The sequence below is a fragment of the Crocodylus siamensis genome, chromosome 3 (genome assembly GCF_052110815.1).
Source record: "Crocodylus siamensis isolate JL-2025a chromosome 3, ASM5211081v1, whole genome shotgun sequence".
Taxonomy (NCBI): Eukaryota; Metazoa; Chordata; order Crocodylia; family Crocodylidae; genus Crocodylus; species Crocodylus siamensis.
Window position 1 is genome coordinate 241,951,464 of NC_143397.1, and position 22,163 is coordinate 241,973,626.

Sequence of the window (22,163 nt, forward strand, 5' to 3'; positions counted from 1 at the left end):
TTCATAGAGAAGTTTCTGTATCTGAAACATTTAAGACTGTTTTGTTTAATAAAAATACATTTTATGCACTGTGTTGTGTTTAATGAAATGCTACTTATTCTTTTAATGTTGCTGTGTGACAGAAATCATGAGCAAAAGTATACTTATTCAGTAAAAAAGCTGTGTATCAGTCACCATTTTCTAACACACTAGAATGTAAAACTAGTAAGGCTCTAAATGCACAATTGCTTAAATGTATAGAGATGCAGTGTACCACCCTGAGTGTTTGAGGCTCTGTTTAGCTGTATGTAAACATACACATTTTAGATGCACGGTTCTCTACCAGTGAGACTGCACCGTTCTTTGCAAATTAACTGAAGTACAAATGGAGAAGATGGATAGAGTATTATATCAAGACCTTCCACTTGCTGATTAAATTGCCTGTAGTTAAATTGATCTACCTTGAACTCAGTTTTTTGCTATGCTAATCTCTTTCTCCTCCAATCACAGGGATTCTCTTCATACTGGCCAATTCAGTAGCCCCCATATTATTTGCGGATTCAAGGCTGCTGTGAATGACACTCAGCCTGCCCCCACCTCCTGGTGCTTTCTTTATCCAGCCGGCAAGTGCACTGGCATTTTGTTAGCCCTTCGTTATGCTTGTCTTGGAGTTTTCCCAGCCAGGCCCAGTTGCTGCTATTTTTATCAAACCAACAGTACACTGGACCCTTTGTAGTCAAGTTCTCTCACTCTTTGGAGTCGAGACCTTTTCTGTCTAGGCTTCAACCTGCAACAGCTTACATGCATGCTTAACGTTACCAATTGACTAAAAGGATCAGAGCCTTCACAGCCCTTTTGCGAAGGAGAAAAATGTCATAGAAAAGCAAAGAGGGTGCTGAAGCTTACAGTGCATCTTATATCCAGAACTGGATTAATAGAAGCTGGTACCTCTGTACATGTGTCACCATGCTCTGTATGGAGCAGCAGAGCAAACCTCCTACCCCTAAAGAATCAAGAGTGATAAACAGGCACATTGTCCTTCTGGAAGCAGCAACAAGTCCCACCTCTCACTTGAATAAGCAGCAGCAGTCAGAAGGCAAGCTCACAGTGGCATGCAACAGTAGCATTGTCACCCTTCTCTCCTTAGAATAGACAGCAGGTATTTCCCCTACAGAGGTAGGAGTGGCAACATGGGTCCCTCTTAGCACTTAACCTAACAATATCTGCTCCAGTGAGGTGAAAGCCTGTGCATGTTGCCCTCTTCCTACCATATACCATATCTTCCAAGCCATCCAGTTGTGGTAACTTGCTATTGAGATGACTATACCAGATTATCCCCTTTCAGAGTTCTCGTTTTTGGCTTCCTGCAGATGCGGACAGGTGTCTCTAAATCAGCTACGCTCAAAACAGATTTTTAAGGTTTCCTGCACAACATTAAGGCTAATTTTAGATGAACAAAAAAAAATCGTGTTCCTCTAGGAGCTGGGGCCTTAGGCGCAAACCTGTGAGCCCATACCTTATTCTAGCTGGGCTTGTGCAGTTTTAAAAACAGCCTTTGCCATTATATTACATGCTATAATTTTGACTGGAAAAGACCTTGTGCATGTGTTTGAATTTTACAGGTTTAGCATGTGATTGAGCAAACACAAAAAATAAAGAATGGACAGTCTAACACATAATTTCTCTTACTTTATTTCTGATGGTAGTTTTGTTTTTCTTTAAATTACAGTTTTCCATAGCACTCAGCCCCATGACTTGTAAGCAGATATGCCAAAATAATGAAGGCTTAGTAATATGAGTTTATACAGCTTCTGAGACTTTATGACTGAACCTTCCTTGAGAAGGTTCAGAGACACCACTTTTTGTATGAGTGAATTTTGATGAGAGACTGAATTAGTAAAGAATAAATTAGTGAAGTTTCACTCTACTAATATGTGCTAGGAATTTGAGAAGGTTATTTACATGTGAAAGGAAATGGTTTTGCAGTGTGGAAAAAAATGAACTGCTAAAGTTAATTGTTTACTAAGCATGTGATCAGATGGGAAGTGTTATTGCTTGTGAAGTGTTATTGCTTGTGTACTATATACTTAATGTAGACTTGGACATAGTTAATGCCTGTGCTGTGGTTTCCCTATTTGTGAAAAATATGAGTCTTCCCAGGCTTTCCAAGATGTTGGGAAAAGCTTATTTAACTGATATTAACTATTTTTGAAAGATGAAATAAGTCACAGAAATATAACATACCCTACTAGTTGCCTTGAATTAAAATTGAATACAACAAAAACATGTGCAGTTGTCAAACTCATTATACTGTTTTACCAAAAATAGTGACTTTGACACTGCATTGTAATACCATTCTGGGCACTAATAGACTGCACAAATTACACCTTAAATAGCAAGGTACAATATGTAGTACTAATGAAAAACTCATTACAGACTTCTGTGGTGATGAGAGCCAGGGGTAGAAACACTTGACATCTTAAAACTCTTTAAATATGATCTCTCAGCTCTAAATGTAGAGTATATGGGTGCATTTCAGTTGCTCATGTCAGCGTTTGTAGTTCGACAACAAGACGCAAAGATTAGCTTCAGTGTTTCTTCATGTAGTAACTAATAGACAAAGAAAGCCCAATTACAGAAAAATGATTTAACTGAAATATGCATGGCCTGGAATTTTTTTCTTCTCCATGCAGAAAAGTCAGATACACTGACTGACATAAGTCCCTATCTCCTAGAAGCTTTTGTGCACATTGTCCTTGGTGAATAATCCCTTCCTCAGAGCTGCATGAAGCTGTTGGTGTCACTAAGAATGTGCAGGAACGGATCCATGGCTTAGAACATCTGCCTTCCTAACTAATCCAGGGTCTGTATGTGGTCAAGATCACAAAAATTGTGTCTGTTCTCCTGTATGATCTCTACCGGATTTGCTGTCACCAGAAAAACCTACTTTCCTCACCTCTTCCATAGTCCAAAGCACTCAGGAGTGCCAGAAATTCTCTGGGGAGCATATTCAGTTTATGCTAAAAGTCTGTTGATGTTCTAAAGTGCTGCTTACATAACTGCACCAGTACAATAACTGCTGTGAAAAATATTAATTGGGCATGGCGTTGGTAGGAATGCCTCCAGAACACATTTTAAATAGTTCTTTGTTATCACTATTTGTAATGGGTTAACACTGAGAGGCCAGGGTCCCTTTGTGGTAGGTATTGTACAAACATGAGCCTGAAAGATCTAAAACCAGATTCAAAGTAAGAGCGAGGATTAAAATGCTTGTGAGTCTATAAAGAACTGTAGGTCCAGGCTATGAGGAGTCCAGTCACTCTCCCAAATTCATACTAAATTTCATGCCTGGGGTGCCTGTAGATGTGTGGGGAGGCTGTTCCAATGCACTCTAATTATAGTGGTTTGGAGCAGACTCAATTAATCGAGTCTGCTGGGGAGTGGTAAGTAGCACGGTCCAGCTACCCTCTGTGTCTCATGCATCAGTGTTCCCATGCTTCACGGTGGTGGCGGGGGTACTTATATTAAAGCTTTTTGCACAAACTTTAGTTAAAGCACCCTGCTGCCATTTTGAAGTGTGGGGTCACTGATACACGAGTCACTGCAGGTGCTTTAATTAGAGCGCACCCCCCCAATCCCTGGAGCACATGTAAAAATGCCTTGGATACCTAAACTTAGGCCCCAAAATTTATTATTCGTATTTAGACAAGGAGCAGCCTGTTCTTCATAAGTGATGTGCTCTTCTAAATCTCATTGAAGTCAGTGGGAGCTGAAGGGTCCAAGGTGACATTCACACAAAGGAATTAGAGGTGATAGCTCTGAACTTTCTGGCAGCCAATGTTTAGGTGCCCACCTCTGGGAATGAACTTCACAGGCCTGGGTTTGTGAATTTGTAAGATTATGTAGAGAGGGTATGGAGTCTCTATCCCTGGAAGTTTTTAAGACCAGGTTCGACAGAGCTTTAACTGGGATGAATCATACAGAGCAGGGGGTGGAGTAGGAGACCTCCCGAGATCCATTCCAGACCAATTCTTCTGTGATTCTACGATTAGGTACCTAAGCTCCTCTACTTTAAATGGAAACACTGACATGGCTGAAAAGGGGATTTGCAGTACTTAACATCTTGAGTGGGGGATGCCTGCGCCAGCCAATAGGAAATACTAAAGAGCGGGGTTTGTCTGCAGTCCCTCTCTCCAGTACTTCAGTGCCCTCTTTCAGCTCTGAGTTAGATGCTAGGGTGGGGCTGCCTGTAATCCCACTTAGATTTAGGCATCTAAGACAGAGGTGGGCAAAATCCAGCCTGTGGGCCGGATCTGGCTCGCCAAAAGATTCAGTCTGGCCTGTGGATGGATGGCCACCAACTCATTGGATCTTGCCCACTGGCAGCTTCTGGCTCTGGCGCTGCATGGTGCCGGGGGTGGGAGGGACTGCTTCCAACTAGCAGCATGAGCCTTGATGCAGCAGCTTCAGTTGTGGACCTGGGTGTGGGCTTCAGCTGCAGCAGATAGCTGGTGGCATCAGCTATGGATGCCACTGGCAGCATATTCAGGAGCCCCAATGGCAGTTCTGCAACGCTGCCAGTGCAGTAGAAGCTCCTACCTCTATCCCCAACCTGGTACCTCCTGGCAGCATCAGCTCTGGACCCAGGCAGGAGCTTCTGCCATGCCAGAGGGTGGTACTGTCAGCTGTGACACGGCTGGCAGGTTCTGCGTTGGGGCTCCAGACCCTGCTGCTGCACCCACAGTTGACGCTGCTGCCCACCACAGTGGAAAGCTCCATCTGGGTCCACAGCTGCACTTCAGGGCTCCTGGAAAACTACAGCTCTGGCCAGGTTTTGGACGGAGGGGGACAGAGCAAAAGAGAGAGGGGAGGGGAGGGAGATGTATGTGCTCTTCAACAGGTCGCCAAAACTTGTTAAGTGATACTCCAACCAAATAATTGCCCACCCCTGGTTTAATAGTTTCTAGGGTCAGAAAGGACCTGAACAAATCCAACCCCCAAGATCAGGTGTAAGATCTCCTTTGATGTGCAGGTGGATAGATTGCTCTTTTCAGTGAATGGCAATCTATGGAATTCTAAATGGCCACAAGCTTCTAAAGAGTTGGCTTTTTCAAGACAGTGGCACCTCTGGCTATAAACAGTAGCTGATTGTTAGACAGCTAAAGAGGTTTTCTGGCAGAAACTTGGGAACCTAGGAGGTCTCATTTGACAAAGGAGACTAAGTGCGTTTTTAGTGAATCAGTATTTCAAACATAAGCATCTTAATGCCCCAAAAGTCTTGTTTAAGATGTCTCAGTTTCTTGGTGAATTGCATCCTTTGGTGCCTTTACAATTTAAGCCTAAGTGCCTAACCATAGACACCTGGATTTGAAATTATTGACCAAAGTCTTTTGTTTGAAGTTTTATGAGGACTATTTTCATAAAACTATGCAATACATAATCTAAGCTTCAGAGCCTTTTCCAGCTCCTTTGGTATCCAAACATCATCAGCAATGAAAAGATTTTCAGCAATTAGCAATTATTTATCCTGCAGCTCATCTGCAGCCCTGCGGCATTCTGATTTGATTGCTATAGACATCATGTGCTGGAACATCTAATGTATGCCAGGTTCTTGAACTGGAACAAAATGCAGCCTACAAAAGTGTAACCTTCCAGATGTTTTCTGCAGGAAAGATCAAAGCTTTATTGTGCCAACGTTTGCAGAAACTTTGGCTTCATGGGAAAATCTGTACCTATTGTGCTTCGCTGGCATAGCTTGAAGGAAAAGAATCAATGCTGTACTTAGATAAAGGATTCTATTTGGCATTTTTGGTTATTGAAGTTGTGCATATTGCTGAAGCTGGCTGTTTTATTAGATTCCTAAATCAGAATTTACCTGTTGTGTCATATTGAGAAATTTGATTTTTTAAAAAAGATTCTTGCCCTCCAGCTTTCACAAGACAGTTTGTTGTGCTTTCCACAAAATAAAAAATGCTGATTCTGTGCCTAATTTTGTGTGTTAGTTTCCAAAAGTTGCATATGAAGAAAAGCTTTGAAATAGTAAACTATTATAGGTCCCTGCTTTCTCTGTGCTACCCAGTTCTGTATTTACAGATCATTAGGTGGATCCATCTCAGTCTTTACCTTTAGTATTTGCCTGTGCCAAAATATCGGAAAGGTATTTGTAAATATTCTTGCAAGTAAAACTTACCAGTTTGTTTTGTTGATAATTCTCTCTCCCTTTTATTTACTACATCTCTAGCATTTGGGCAAGTGAAGCCTCCTTAACAAAGATGCTTGCCAGAATAAAAAGTATCTCGGAGGCTAGCCCAAATAAGTCTTTATATCAGAATCATCCTACAGCCACTTTGGAAGCTCTTTGTGAGTTGCCAGTTGGAAGGGAGAGTGAGCGATTTAGGGCGGGGAGAAAGAGGAGGAGGAAAGATGCACAAGTGAAAAATATACAGGAGCAAGAAGTTTTGCATTGGAAGGTAGAGCTGAGATTGGGATTTACTTGATCCGGTGCCTGTAAATTGAAAATAGTTGAATGCCATGCCAATATAACTGCCCTTTAGTGACATTAGAGATGCATGCCAGGAGCTAAGGAACATCGTGCGAGGAGTCTGCTCTGGCATGCTGGAAATCTACTACGTTGGAGCAGACTTGATTAACTGAGACCGCTGGAGCACATTAATTGACGCACTGTGGCAGCCTTGCATGTCACATGTATGAGTGGCACAGCACGCCTCCACACTGAGAAAATGAGAGCAGTGTGTTTTGAACTAAAACACGTTCAATGTGCTGTAGTTCAAAGCACACCACCACCATTTTCTCAGCACGGAGGTGTGCTGTGCTGCTAACGCCGTGTTGGGAACATGTGCACTGGGCACTTTTAATTGGTATGGCTCACTAATTAAAAGTTCCCAGTGCCATGTCGGGAGCACATGTAAAAATGACATAGATCTCTAAAGTTCCCACTTGGCTGAGTAGCGGAGAAATGGGGCACAGAACAGTAAACAGAGTTGGAGCAGCTACAGTACTGCTAATACCAGGAGTGGGATTTTTGCATAATCACCATGTATGTGGGTCAGTAATTTTTAACTTATTTATACATAGAAAAATGATGTGTCAGCCTATTTGAAAGTTCATCTGGGACTTGTTCATATTAATTGTGAAGATGCATGTTGCTTTAAGAAAATGGGCTTTTTATTTTCTGCTAAGATGTGTGAACAGAGTTGAATAAAATTGAACAGACTTTTTTTTTAATGTAGGAGGGAATGACTACTGAACAGCCATACCTGTCATTCTCTCATAAATTACAGCTGGGAAAACCCATTAAAATGATTGATGTTGCTCTGAATTTACTTTGAGGTGAGAATATACATTGTCTCCTTCTTTTAGGACATGCTGGGTGTGTCTACACGAGGCGCTTTACTGCGCAGTAGATTAGTCTGCTGCATAGTAAAGCATCACTATCTACAAGTGCTTACTTTTACTGTGCAGTAAATTAGTCTACTGTGGAGTAAGATACTACCTATACATACATACTGTGCAGTAAAACACATGTAGACACTGGCCAGGAGCAAATTTTCTCCCAATCAGCCTAGGCAGCAGGGGGCCACACAGGACAGGGAGCTGTCTGTCCAGAATCCTGGTGCTGGTTAACTCCCTGGCTGCCCCCAGGAGCTGGGAGCTGATCAAGGCCAGGACTGGGGAGCTCTCTGTCCCATCCCTCCTCCTCTCTGGGGAGTGAGTAGGGACTGGAAATCCAGCCCTTGCTTGTCCCTCAGAATAGCCAGCTCCCTAGGGAGCAAGCAGGGGCTGGGAATCCTGCCTGGCGGGGAGCTTGCTAGCAGCTGTGCCCAGATGTGCACAGGGCCAGAAGAACTCTGCCCGCTGTGAGAACAGTTCTCTCCTGGCCCTGTGCACATCAGGTCCCCTCCCAATGTGCATGGAACCAGGAGACAGCTGAGCTCTCCCAGCCCCAAGGCAAGCAGGGGGGTGGGGGGGAGCCTGGAGCTCCCCCTACTGCTGCAGGGAGGCAGAGTAGGGATGAAGCAGCCCTGTACTAGGCTGCTTCAGTTGGAAGTAAATCTTCTTCCAAGAGGGAGCACGTGTAGACATGTTCCCCTGTAGGCTTACTGTGCAGTATTTTTACAGTGCCGTAAGCCAACTTTGAAATAATAGCACATGCAGAAGTTTCCGCTGAGGTTTTAACAGAAGTAACAAATTCTTTTACCATGTAGACTTGCTGAAATAAACTTTCAATTCTCCCTTGCTTAGTACTGTATATTAATTATGTTTATAGGAGTCACCATTTAAAAATGCACATTTGCCCACAGAAAGCAGAATTTTTGCAGTAGTTTCCCATCCAAGCAACAGTGCAAGGGAAATTTGTCGTCTCAAAGACCACTATGAGACCATGTTTGGCAAATGCTGATTAAAAAACTAAACAAAATCTGTGACTTTCTTTAGATGTTGAATTAAATCAATAATTGTATTGTTGTTCTTCATTGTAGCTGGTCTTCAAACAGATGCTGATGAGGCCACTGAACAAATTGATGAAGATATTGCAGTGACTCAAAGTCAGATGAAATTTTTTTGTCCTATCACACAGGTATGCTTATCACTACCATGTAAAAGACTTTCTCATTACTTTACTGTTTTTTCCTAGCGACTGTCATCTTTTATTCCTGCATATAAAACATACTTATTTGTTGTAAATGTATATGGATTTGTAGAAACCAGGCAACATCATTTTATATGTCTTGTTGTAGCAGAGCTACTTTGCCTGAAAAAAAACCTCTCCGCTATCATGGAGTTTATCCTGTAAAATCATATGTTGCCAGAGGAGAGCACTTTTTCCACTTAGAAGTAGTACAATGCTGATCTCTTTCTAATACAGAGAGTCATGGTTGATTGTAACAATACAACTAGATCATAAAGGCATAAGTTAAATTGGCTAGAAAGAAAGAAGAGTTATAAATATAATCTGATTCTTTACAGTGAAACTAGTGAAACTGAACTAGCAAAACTAACTGAATTAGTCCATGTCCCATAGTAATTCTGAGACTGTATTCAAGATCATAATCTGGTCAGTGAAATAGTCTTATTGATTGCAGGTGGAAATGAAGAGGCCAGTTCGAAATAAAGTCTGCGGCCATGCTTATGAAGAAGAAGCCATATTAAAAATGATCCAAAGACAAGAACAGAAAAAGAAAAAAGCACGGTAAACTGGCAAGAATGGGTGGAAAATTACTTGCCGTGTTGTGTTAGTAGAATCTTACTTCACTTCTAGGAAACATTTATCTTGGCAGGGCTGAAGGAAATATTACTTAGTTTGCCTCACATCAGTCTCCTCATTAGCACAGTACACATGGAGCATAACTTTTTAAAAGGAAAGCAATATCTAAGGAAATGTTCAGGAAGCATGTGAGGAAGTAACAACCATTCACTGTCCCTGCACAGTGGAATAATGAAGATCTGAAAAAGCCATCAACAACAGAGAGAAGCATTCACTTCTGAAAGTTTAGTTCATGTTTTACTACAGTATAACCTCATAAAGCTGGATATCAAAAATCCAGAATTCTCAAAAATCTGGCACTTTTTAAGCTCTCCTTCCCCTCCCCCTCCCACTCCTCCAGATGCAGAGGGGGAAGCTTGCACGTGACCATCCACCACCCCACTCCGTGTGCAGCTGCCACTCCGGGACCAGTCACTGTTACATGCCTCCCTCCTCTGTGATGCGTGACCGGCCACTACTCCAAATTTAAAAAAACAGAATTTTCTAATTTCCTGCAGGGGCTTGGTCCTGGGCATGCTGGATTTATGAGGTTATAATGTATCATGTGGTTTTGAAACTCTGAGAGTCATTGTTGAAAAAAATAATTAAACTTGCTCCTTTACAAACATGAGGAAAAAAGATTGCAGTGTAATCCCTATTGATGATTTCTGTTTCCCAGGTTAATAAGAGAAAGGAAATAATATGGAAAATCATAAACTTTTAAGGAAAAGGAAAAATGATCAAAAAGAAGAATGAGTTATACTAGACTTACCAACTGCAGTAACTCTTTTTTACTACAGGCAGGGTTGGTAGCATCATCTGGAGTTAAAATCACCTGTCACTTTCCATCATAAGGCCCTCTCTCTAGACACTTAAAACTTTTCCCAAAATTTTACTGATATACTCAAAATTTTCCTTGCCAGGTTTCTAACTTAGGCTGATGTTTTGTTTCGCTTTGTTTTGTTTTTAACTTTAATCAGAACATCTCTTAAAAATGTCTTTCCATTGAAGACACTAGATCTTCTCATACTTTTGAGTGGGGACTTACAAGAGGTCACCCCATTTGTAACTGCCATCAGGGATCGCCCTTTTGTTGACCTGTGAACATTCACCCAAACTTGGCCAAGCTTTGTGCTTCAGGAAGACTGCAGTTTGCATACACCTTTAGGGTAGAGAACAGCAACACAATTCTCCAAAAAGCATGTTGTCCTGCTCGCACACTATGCCCACAGAATGGCAGTGTGCTCTTTCCCAGGGACGCAAGGACTGAGCAAGATTCCTGCACCTGAGAGGAGGAGTTACTGGGTATAATAGCCGAATGGGAGAGACAGAAGCTGGTTTGGGGATGAGGGTCTTCTATTTCCCATCTAGAGAGACCAAGAAATTTAAACACAAAAATCGCACCTTGAAAGCACATTATCACTGAGGGGAATCAAGAAGTTAGAAAACGCCATAATTAAGAAGGTCTTTGCAACCTCAGTTCTGGTAGTTCTGAGTGTAGTTACTTTGCAATGTTAACATATGCTTTTATGGTTCTTTATTTTTTTCTGACATAATCATATAGAACATCAGAAGTATAGATGAGTAATAACTGGGTTTTACTCTAATTCAGTTTAGAAAGTTTTGTGGGCAGTCTACCCTCAACTCTTGGTTCTGCATGTATATATAGGTTTAAGTGAGCCAAGTTATGTAATTTCAACATTTTTCTGACAAATAGAGTCATTTTTTGAAAAGCCACAGTCTGGGGATCCTATTCCATCTCATCCCTAAGGCCCCCACCTCCAGTGGGGACATTTCCATTTGCATTCTTGACAGCCATATTCAGGGGAAAAACAATATCTTTACCATGGTTTAAGGGCAAACTCCTGGATTCCGAGTCAAAACCCAAAGTAGTGGTCTGTGTCAGGGGAGCACAAACAGCTGAGAGGGAGAAAGGAATGGGAGACTGAATCCTCTTCCATCCTCATCCTAGAGCTGCAGACATAACTAGGCAAGGGATTGCAGTACTGGCTATGGCATGCACATGGTTTTTTTTACTTACAATCTGAGGCCTCTGGATCTGATTGATGCACTTCACAGGCCACTGGCTGTGCATCAGCCAGTCACCTGACTTGCCCACAGTCCCCTTAATGCACCCACAGACAGGCTCTTCTGCCAAGATCAATTTGACTGCACCTTAGAGTGCATGGCATCCCTGACACCTGTCCCTACGCCTTCCACTGCTGTGGAGGCTCTGCTAGTACCTCGTGTTTACAAAAGATGTTTATAGGAAGCTCTCAAGGCACTGGATGATAATTAATTAATCCTCACAAAGCTTTTAGCAGGCAAGGTACTATTCTAATTATTTCATAGGTTGGAGGACTGAAGCATGAAGTGATTTGGTGATTTGCCCAAGGCAAATGGCTGAAGCTCCAAGTGCTGACTTCCATTTCCCTGTCACACTTCCTAAAAAAACAGAGCTCCAAGGAAAGTGAGAGCTCTCATGTTTTAACTATGGGTATCTGCTGTACATGTTGTGTTCCGCCACCCATGAAGAAAGACCTTGAATCCCTGAATATCTTTCCCTGTAGAAACCAGATGACTTCCAGATATAAAATAAAATACAAGGAATGCAGTCAACAATATTCCTGTTTATCACTTCCCCAGGTAACTCATGCCAGAATCAAGTCAGTGACCTACAGCTGAAAGGTTGAATATTTCATCACACTCATTTGTTTGAGCCATCCATTCCCACCTGTTTAATTAGATTTTTTTTCCAACAGAGATTTTTTTTCCTATGAAGAAAAAGATGCAGCCAATATCTGATAGAAAGTGAATTTGGAGGGGTGGAGAAGTTGGAAGGGAGACAGCAAAGACTACTTTCATATTACAAATGTATTTTGTTAGAGTCTTTCTCCTCTTTTTAACAGATGCCCTGAGATTGGCTGTGACCATTTTGATGTAAAAAGATCAGATCTTGTGCCAGATGAAGCACTTAAAAGGAGGATTGACAGCCAGAATAAACAAAGCCGGTCAACACTGTAGAAATCAGCTGGATATGCTGTTGCCACAAAGAAAATTTGTTACTGGAGGTCTTGTGAGATAAGCTGCTGCTTGTAAGCAGGTTGTGTAACTGATTGTTATTTAAAGTGTTTCATTTGCAGGCAAAGTTGAAGGTCTCAGCTGTAACTATGAAAGCATTTTTTTAAACTGCCAACTATAAGGCATTCCAGTTTAACTTGCTTCCCCCTCTTCCCCAAGACTCTAAAATCCTGCATTTTGACAATAAAATGTTTTGCAAAATCTAACTTTGCTTGCCAGACTGCTCATTTTGTCAGTATTCTAGACCTACAAATCTAAAGCCCAATCCTGCCAATACCAAGTGTCATGATTACTATTGGAAGCAGTCCCGGTGAAATCTCTGTAGTCAGTGGGTCTGTGGTAGGAGGCTCTATGGCCAAGGTATTCACAAGTAAATTGGATGTCTCCTGTTTTGGGTATACACCTAGGCCTTCCGCAGGGCTGAACATCTGCATCTTGAATTTGAGGATCTTTCCCAATTCTCGTTATTAATTGCAGGCTCTGGCCCTTATTTCTGCTCTGCTTCTGGTGTGTAAAGGCATTTCTTTGAGATTGTTTGTATATAGAAATCCCAAGCAGGTTCACATTATTGTTTTAGGTGAAGGGAATGGGTTTATTTACAAAACAGGTTTCATCCACAAAGTGCATAGATAATAACTACATAGCAAGTCCCCCTTAAAGTGTATAAAGTTAGCAGATACAAGAATATGTGTTATATTGTGTGTTAGTGTGTGTATATGTGTTAGTGACACTATTCATAGGGGCATATTTAGTTGCTATGTAATATCAGCTTTACAAAGTTTTGTTAATTCAAATTCATCTGCTGTGTATTCAATGTGTAACTCCATAATTAATGCATGTTAATCTAAAAATGAATTTCAAACCTAAAATAGGAGCTAAAACTTGCCATTAACAGAATACTTTCCACATTTACAGCACTTCACAGAAATTTCCTGTGAAGTCTGTGTAATTCTCCATGATATGCAGAAAGCATGCTGGCCTACATTTGCATAGGTGACTGATGATTGTAAGTGCCTTTGTTTCTGGATGTCCAAACTGATGCTTGTTTAGGAACCCTGGCTATCAAAATGGGGGAGTACTGATCTTTCTACAAATCAGGCCCCTGGTATGTACTTCATTTTAGGCAATCAGAATCACTAGGTCTCATGAAAACCTAACCCTTTACACTTAGGAAGAAACTTTCAGTCAAACACTGCAATAGAGGTCTTGAGTTATAATATATTGTTTAAAATAAATGGGAAAGTGACTGCCCTGAATCCCTGAACCTTTTTCCTTTCATTTTTGATCTGTGGTTAGATTGACTATGGCACTCTGAAAAAGACAAAAATCTCTGAGAAATACTGATTTGAAAGTCTGTAGAAATGTTTTTGATTCACTCGCATAACCGCTGCGCTTTATGGGCCCAGCTTTAACCCTGGAATTCATCAGGCCTCTTCTTTCTGGTGCAAAATTGTGCATACAGTTGAAGCTAACAACTTATCACCCCAAATTTAGGTCAAGTAGATGTCTAGATCCTTGCACGTGTCTGCAGACAAGGAATTTTAACCCTTCAGAAATATAAATTACAGTATCAGAATTGTACTCTGAATAATTTATGCGCACAAAATGGAGGCCAGTGGCAGGGTATACCTAGTTCTAATATGCACCAGAGTATGATCTGGTTTGCTTTGGTCTTGTCCCATTAACATAGTGATACGCTGATATTCTTCATCAGTTCAACACATTTCTGTTCCAGTGGGTGCTTCTTAACTAGGGATCGCTCTCTCAATTACATTTGTTTCCCAGACTTTGAAGGAGTTTGGTCCAGATCCAGAGAAGTGGAGAACCTTAGTAGGAGTGGCAGGTGCTCATCCTATCTCTGGGTCAGGGACTTAACATACGATATGTAAAATGCCTGAGTTAGGCAGCTAGAGATGTAAAAAATAGCAAAGCAAACCTGAAACACAGCATTTAAGGAAAACAAGTGTTTCAGCACCCACTTGCACAGTTAAGTAGAAAGTATTTTTGAATGGGCACATTCTTGCCTCACAATGGCTGATTTTCCTTGTTTTCCTCCTTTAGCTTGGGTAGGGCAGTGTCTGTGCAGTCAGGAGACTTGAATAGCAAGTACAAAGCACAGCCTATAAATTCTGAAATCCTTTCACTTTTCAAGCAAAGTAAATGGAAAATGCTGGGAGTGATATTTTCCTCCCTTTAATGGCCATTACAGATGATGTCTTCAGAAACATTTCTATTTATACTGATGCTGGTTCCTCTTATAAGTCGAGAAACCTCTTTATAAGAATAGCCAGTACCTCACTGTAATAGCAGTGACCTGAATTATATTTGATCAAAACACATCAGGACTACTGACCACAATATATAAATACAATAAAAATCAATTATACATTACATAGATTTCCCATTGCTAAAACAGATTGCCTACACTAATTGCTGTCTTTGTGTGAATTGCATTCTCTGAGCTGTGTGGTTGAGCTCAACCCATGTCATTTCATCATGTGCCTAGAGCTCCTAATGGGATCAGTGAATTTCTCAGTGTTACGTTATTGAACTCTGCTGAGCAATAGTGAGAGCTAGTCTTTGCCCTTTATGGTGTAGAATGAATAGTTCTCTATTTCTTTTGAGGGATGGGTATAGAATGGATGGTTTGCTATTTCTATTGATACTTGTCCATAATGTTCCGATGGATATTGCAATACTAAAAGCTTGATCAGCACTTGGCACAGCTGTGTAAGTTAGGTGTAGGGGTGCCTTTTATACTTTCCCAATCTGAACACTGCTAGGCACTGGGATATTCCCTAGATGTAGGTTAGAGCAGCCTGAAGACCACTCTAACATACACCACCTGTCAACAATACCAAGAGCTCATTGTGGATGCATCTCAGTCATGTTCATGCGAGTTCTGAGATGAGCAGGGTGGCAGAAGAACACCTGATGGCAGCTCCAATACATTCCTGCACAAAGAGAATTCTCTTGGCATCTGGCTCACAATGCTCAGAGCTGGTTCATGCTGGGGGAGCTGCCCGGAGTAGCGAGAGTGCAGCCCACAACTGCAATCTACAGCTTACAAGGAATTCAGACTGTTGCATAAATATGGCAGGAGGTGTTATTAATTGTTCTTTCTGCTTTCATTTACAAGAAGCTTTTTCGGAATAATTTAGTAGAATAGGCAAAGTAGGTAAGCCACTTATTCTGATGTGGTCTGGGTTATGCAGAAATACTCCTCCCCCCCACCCTTAGTAGAAACTAGCTTCAGAGAATTAAAACATAAGAATGAAATGTTTGTTATAAATAAGCTGATCCCTATGATTCATAGAAATGGAAACTTAACTGCAATTTAAGTTTCAAATCTTAATCTGTTTTGGCCATAAGATAGCATATGTAAACATGCATATTTTAAATACTCACAGTATTTTTATCTCATGGTTTGACATCAAGTAATTTGAGGAAAGAATCAAATTTGGGCCTTTTCTGATAAAGAGAAGTCTTAAAAGTATGTGATTTCAAACCTGGTTCAGGAAGAAAGGAAGGGATCTGTGTGTCAGGGGTCTGACTCTGAGAGGTGCTGAGCACCTTTCACTTACTACAGTCATTGGGAACCAGGCCTCAAGTACTTATAGGAAAGTCTGGTCTAGAAAACCAGGCAAAAGAGTCCTGCAGTACTGTTTTCAATGGTGTCCTAAAGTTCTTGCTCTTAGAAAGATTCTCCAATTAAACAGAATTCCCCACTTTAAACTTAGGAATTACCTCTGAACAGTGATGGATTGAGATTTATTGGGGCCCTGGGCAAACAGAAAATTGCGGGCCCTTCACCAGGCAAGAGTAGGTTCCCGCTGCATCTGCCAGGGGGCTGCAGCTGGGTCTGCCTGGCCTCTTCGGCATGTCCAAGCTGAGCCAGGGGATGTGAATGCCACTAAGGTGAAGGCAGCCCCGGCCCAGCCTGGTGCCTCCATCCAGCGGGTGTCACACCACCAGGGCTGCAGTCCACCAGTGCTGCAGCATGAGCCAGGGCCAAGGCCGGGTTGGGGGGCATGGGCTCTGCACCACACCCTGCTGCCCACCCACCCCTCTGCTGGCCCCGGTAGGGTGGGGCTGTTCCACTCACCTATGGCAGAAGAGAGCAGAAGTGGGACCACCCGTGGTGCCTCATGGCAGCAGAGGGTCCTGGGAAGCTACCGCCACCTGCAGGGAGCCCCATGCCTTCCCCTAGCCCCTGGCCCTGGCCCAGCTGAAGAGGAGGAGATGCGCGCTGCCTGGTCCAGATGCCTGCAGCCAGGATGCCTGCCTGGGCCATGCTGCCCCTGGTGCCCCAGGGGGTCCGTTCATTAATCCACCCTTGTCTCTGAGGCTTTCAAGTAAGTGGAGTTCATGAAGTGTATTTATGAATTATGCAGGATCTTGTCACAGAGATAAAAAATAATTGCACACTTGTGTTAAAAGGAGCACAGTTTCCTCTGAACTACAGATATATTCCTCATTACCCATCTTGGGCTGTGATCTCATACAGCTTGGAAGATTAAAAAGTGCCAGGCCAGAGCAGTGCTTTCTTGGAAATGCTTAACGCAAATACAGGTGCTGCAGGAAGTGGTAAGCAGATGTAAGTCTTGTAAGTGTAACTCTTCCTATTTATTGTCATAATTATGACTTCATACCTAGAGAGAGGTTTGAACTATCTGTGGTCATTAATATTTTATGTCATTCCGCAGTAGAAGTTACAAGCCCTGGTATCGTGGCTGATATGTTAACTTAAGAATTTACTGTTTTCCTAAATAAATTTTATTTGAGTTTTAAGTGTATGTATATCTCCTCCAGTACGCAAAGACTTGCTGACTGGTCTTATGGTGGTTTGTGGAGCTATATTTTCTCTTCATAGCTCCATTTCAGTAATGGTAGCATGCAACAGCTTAAACTGAAGGGCATCTTCCTGCTGAGGTGCCTCTAAATGAAAAGTGTTACAGAACTGTGAGTGCCTATACATGTGCAGGGAGGCTGTTCCTACGCACTGTAATTACAGCATGTCAGAGCAGGCCTAATTAATCAACGAGCTTTAGTTCAAAGCACCCCACCACCATTTTTCAGCATGGGGATGCTAATACACGTGATGCTTTGGGCACTTTAATTAGCATGGCTCTCGGAGCTGCTGTAATTAAAAAGCCTCTCCCCCACACACACTGTCAGAGCAGCACAACTATAAGAGTCCTGTGCTCTTTTTCTTCCTTTTACTCTTTAGTCGGTAATTTTTAAATAGATGGTGTCCTGTTCCCAATACAAATGTAGAGCCCAATCCAGTTTAGCTTCAGAAGTGCTTAAGTAGGACTTGGGCAGGATTTAAGCACCTGAGTTCCAAAGAATGATCCAGTTTGGCCCTGCTCTGCAAGCCACAAAACTCAGCAGGCTTGAGTGATGCCTACATTTTGGTTTAAAACTTTCTGTAGACACCTAGACTCCATGCAGAAGCAACTGGTTTGATCATGTAGGAACCTAGCTGTTCCTAAGCTTCACTGCAGTCCAGTTTGATGCTGGGGAGGAGGGACCCGATCCCTAACACTACTTTGAGCACACTTAATTCATGCTGACTGTATTGAATTCAACTAAAAATAACGATGAGAGTACTCACCCAAAAAGTGCTAGGCAATCACAGTTCTGATGCTGGAGACCTCTATTCCAGGATTTTGCAAGCTGTGATGCAATTTGAACCTGGTTCTCACACTGCCTTCTACAACTACCTAGCTATAGAATAGGCTGAGTGAGGGCACTCTCCCTCTCCCCTTGAAGTTGAGGCGCTGGTAGCCAACAATGGGATAGAGAGAGCAAGAGGGACCTTGCCTGTGCAAGTCAGTGGTTACTGTGCTTCCATGGACAGGATGAGTCCTAGGTTCCAGTCCTGCTAGGACTCTGTGTAGGTTGCATTAGAGATGCATTGGTTAACGAAAATAAGCCTGACAGCAGGGACCAGAAGCCAGGACTCCCTTCTCCCAGGGGAGCGCCATCAACAAGAGGGCGTCCCCTGGTGGTTAGGGACCCTGCTGTGAAGTGAGAAGGGAGTTCTCACTGCCCTTAAGTGCCTCCAGACTTTCTGCATTGTTCTTTAGAGGCAATGCCTCTTTCCATTTTCTATATAAAGTGCACAGGTATTTACACTAAGTCACCTAAGGCTCCCCATTTACTGTACAGAGATCTCAGGCACCTAAATCTGGCCAAACTGGATTGCTCTCCTGGGCCAAGATGCTTAGATTTTAGGTACTGGGACACATACAGGTATTTGAAACAAGGGCCAAACTGAATTTGGCCCTTGTTCAAATACCAAGCAATTGTATGTAAACTCTGAGGGCTGGTTCCTATTTTGCTCACGAGGCACCTGCGTGGATGTTATGACTAGGGACAGAAGTTATGCAACAAACTGTTTTAAGTGATCAGAAACTGGTTTAAACCTGTAACAGAACAGAAGCTCAGTGCACATAAACCAGTTTCAAAATGGCTGAATCTGGTTTAAGATAAACCTGACTGAATGTAGTATCAGGCTTAACTGATTTATAAAATTTCTGTCCCAGGCCCCTTCTTGGTTCAAGTTAAATCACAGTCCCCCAGCATGCTTTCCAGCCCCAGGCTAGGCTGGGCTGGGCAGGGCTGTCTGCTCCAGAGAGCAGGGCTTGCCCTATCCACCCCTCTGTTCCCTAGATGGAGTAGTGAGGGCTGGTTGATGGTGAGGGGGCAAGCCCAGCTGGGGATACAGCAGGGCATGGGACTGCCTTCCACCCAAGCAAACCCCCACTCAAACGTACTGCTGGCTGCAACTGTGGACTACAAATCACAGAGGCACCTGGAAGCAGGAAGAAGTGATGAGCAACCCTGCAGGGTCCTGCTGCTGTAATTCTGGACTGCAAATCCTCAGGGGCAGCACGAAGAGGAAGTGAACACAGCCAGAGAGCCGTGTTCTAGTGCCTCCCAGCTTCTGGCCTAAGCCACTGCAGGCACATCGCTGCATATCCTGTATCAAACATAAATGTCTGTTTCAATTTAATCTGTGGATCTTAGGCTGACCTGCAAAGATTGAATTGATTACGCCTCAGTCTTTTTTGACTGTCTGTAGCTAGCCATTGAGTGTTAGTACAAACCCTATTCTACCTTACTGAAGCCCCTGAAAACCTTTAATGCAAGAAGTGGATGGGTCCTGGTCCTCCTCAACACTTTTTGTGACATAGTCTGAAGGCTATGATGAAGACATGGTACAAAAGCAGATGTGTTACCAGTTTTTCAGGGACTCAGGTGAAAGGAATAACCTTACACTGAGAAATCTAAGGGACATTTGGATGCCTAATAGATGAAATAGGATCTAGCTGTGAGAAAATAATATTTCTGTTTACAAAATATGAATTATTATGAAAATATTTTAATACTATAATCAAAGAAAGAATTTTTTCTAAATCCTCAGAAAGGAATCATACATCCGGATGGGAGACTCTGCCACCAGATTCTGAGTCACTATTCAGTAAATATCAAAGGTAAATGGTGATAGAGCGAGTACTAAGCAGACAAATTACAGGAAAAGATGGTAAAGACTCATGGATGTGTTTAGCTACATACAGCATGAATAGTTTCATTGTCTTCAAAGGGACTGCTTATTGGTTGAAATTCTGTATCCAGTGAAGTCAATAGGAACTTTGCTGTTCTCTTCAATGGGTACAGGATTTGAAGGGACAGTATTTCACTCATAGTGCTTAAAGCTATGGGGTGTGTGTAAGTCTTTACAGGATCAGATCCTGAAATAAGCAGCTTGCTCTAACTGACTCTGTTCATGTTATTCCAAAAAAGCAAAAAGGAGAGGCTGAAAGCATGTGTGCAAATTAAATTGCACAAGGAATATACCAGAGGAAGTTTGTGCTTGCAATTTCAATATGAATAATACCATCTTGGCCGCAAGGAAAATTGAGTGACACTCATTCACTGTTAACTTACGCAATTGACTTTTGAAGCAAAAATATGATTTGAGGTTTAAAACCTGAACTTCCAATTTGAGCATTCAAAGAGACATCACAGAAGAAGCCTTCATGCTTTAAAAAAAGAAAGGAGCAAGCAAAGTCAGAAGATACAGTTCATAAGACTGCATCATTTGAATTTGGTAACAATTATCTTTCCACAAGCAACTATTCAAATTTCCTGCCAATACTATCCCTAGCACTTCTAGGAAGGCTCCTGGGAACACACCAGAATGTCATTACCACTTCAGTTTTAGGATTTCACTTTATATTCCTCTAATGTACTTCAAATTGTGTTTCTCCATAAAATCTGTTATTCATTCCTGGCACTCATGTGTAAAGCTTCAGGCAGTCAGGGATGTAAGTTATGATTTGCAGGCCCTTTTCTGTTTTAGAAGAAGTCATGAGAAATCTCACCCTCGCCCAAAGGTTACTGAACAAACTGTGAATTCACAGTTGTTCAACCATCACAAATTCTTAAAAATGGGGCCACAAAATGACCAATATAATAAAGCAGGGGTGTCAGATGTACAGCCTGAAGGCTAGATCCAGCCCATAGAGCCATATCGTCTGGCTCATGTGCTCCTAGTGTGGCTGGGAATTGTAGGCAGGATGAATGGGGGTGTGACCTGCCTCCAAAATGTGAGGGGGGTGGTAAAGGAATGGCTGCTTTAACCCCATGCTGTTGCCTGCCACACTACCACTGCCACATCAGTGTCCAGTCCATGCATACAGGTGAGTTTGACACACTCATAATGGAATATAGTATTTTTGCTGCATTTAATTTACTGATTCTTTAAAACTATTACTGGTTAAATCATCATCCCAAAGCATGAAGCAACATGTAAAAGGAAAGATATTTTACTTCTGGTTTTGCCTGGCAGTTTAATAGTAGCTAAAACATTTGTATGGTGCAGCTTTTTTGGCTGATAACTACTTTTTTTTTTTCATTTCTTCCATTGACAGACAGGGTATTTATAACACTTAAGTGGCCTGGTCTAATTTAGCTTTACTCTGGGAATCCCATGAGACAGATCTCGTTACTTTAATAATGTGTCTCAAGCATCTGAGAAGAGAGAGGGAGAGGTGGTTGTGGAATACTCATTGTCTAAAGCTGTTCTAGTTAAAGGAAGTGGGGACTCGGTTTGCTTGAAACAGTTTTTGAGTATCTGTGGATATAAGACTGATCCATCATAGAAGCATGTAGGTGAAGGCAGAGAGGATGAGACCCAGATAAGCGGGCATATGAATGCTACATGACAGAAATTCCTGTAAAGAAATAAAATAACACAACAGGGAAGGGGAGGGCTAGAGGCAGCACTAATAACCAGGCGAATCTCTCCACTCTTAGTTAGAATCTTGCCGGTGCAAGAAATAAAGCCAGAAAAGATAAGCCCCAAAGCAGAGAACAAGTATTTTAATAAGAATACATAGAGAAAAAATCTACTCACTGGTGTGTTGAAAAAACCTTCCCCACCTTGTCACTGCTCTGAACCCACTTTGCTAGCCAGGCCTCTCCCAACACTCAGCTCAGGCATTCACTGGTCAGTAAAATCTCCAAGCTGGTTGCAAGTCATGCAAGGTGCTCCTGTTCAGATAGGTGCTGCGCTCTGCTAATGAACCCTCTCAGGGCAAGAGTCAATCCTGATGGACAGGTAATGCCCTTGGACTGTGACCCCACTGGAGCTAGGACTGTCCTTAAGTGTCCATTGCAGAGTGGGGTTGGCCAATCATAATGCTGTGCATTTGCAAAGGGCATGCGTGACAGGTTTTGGTGCACAAATGCCCCTATTTGAGCACACAAACCTGTATGTCTGGCTCATAATAGCATTTAATTACTCCAGGGCTCAGGCTGCAAAACAAAT

At 42.3% G+C, this 22,163-nt stretch overlaps 1 protein-coding gene across 1 annotated transcript in view; it reads left to right on the plus strand.

Annotated features, from left to right (window-relative positions):
• The window catches only part of NSMCE2 (NSE2 SUMO ligase component of SMC5/6 complex), a 207,799-nt gene extending 195,271 nt beyond the window's left edge, over positions 1 to 12,528 (plus strand). Inside the window, exons 6-8 of the mRNA XM_090040635.1 lie at positions 8,478 to 8,575; positions 9,081 to 9,187; positions 12,151 to 12,528. Of these exons, the coding sequence (XP_089896761.1) occupies positions 8,478 to 8,575; positions 9,081 to 9,187; positions 12,151 to 12,265 (320 nt within the window). The 3' untranslated portion in view covers positions 12,266 to 12,528. The remainder of the gene's footprint in view (positions 1 to 8,477; positions 8,576 to 9,080; positions 9,188 to 12,150) is intronic.
• Positions 12,529 to 22,163: the final 9,635 nt, after the last annotated feature.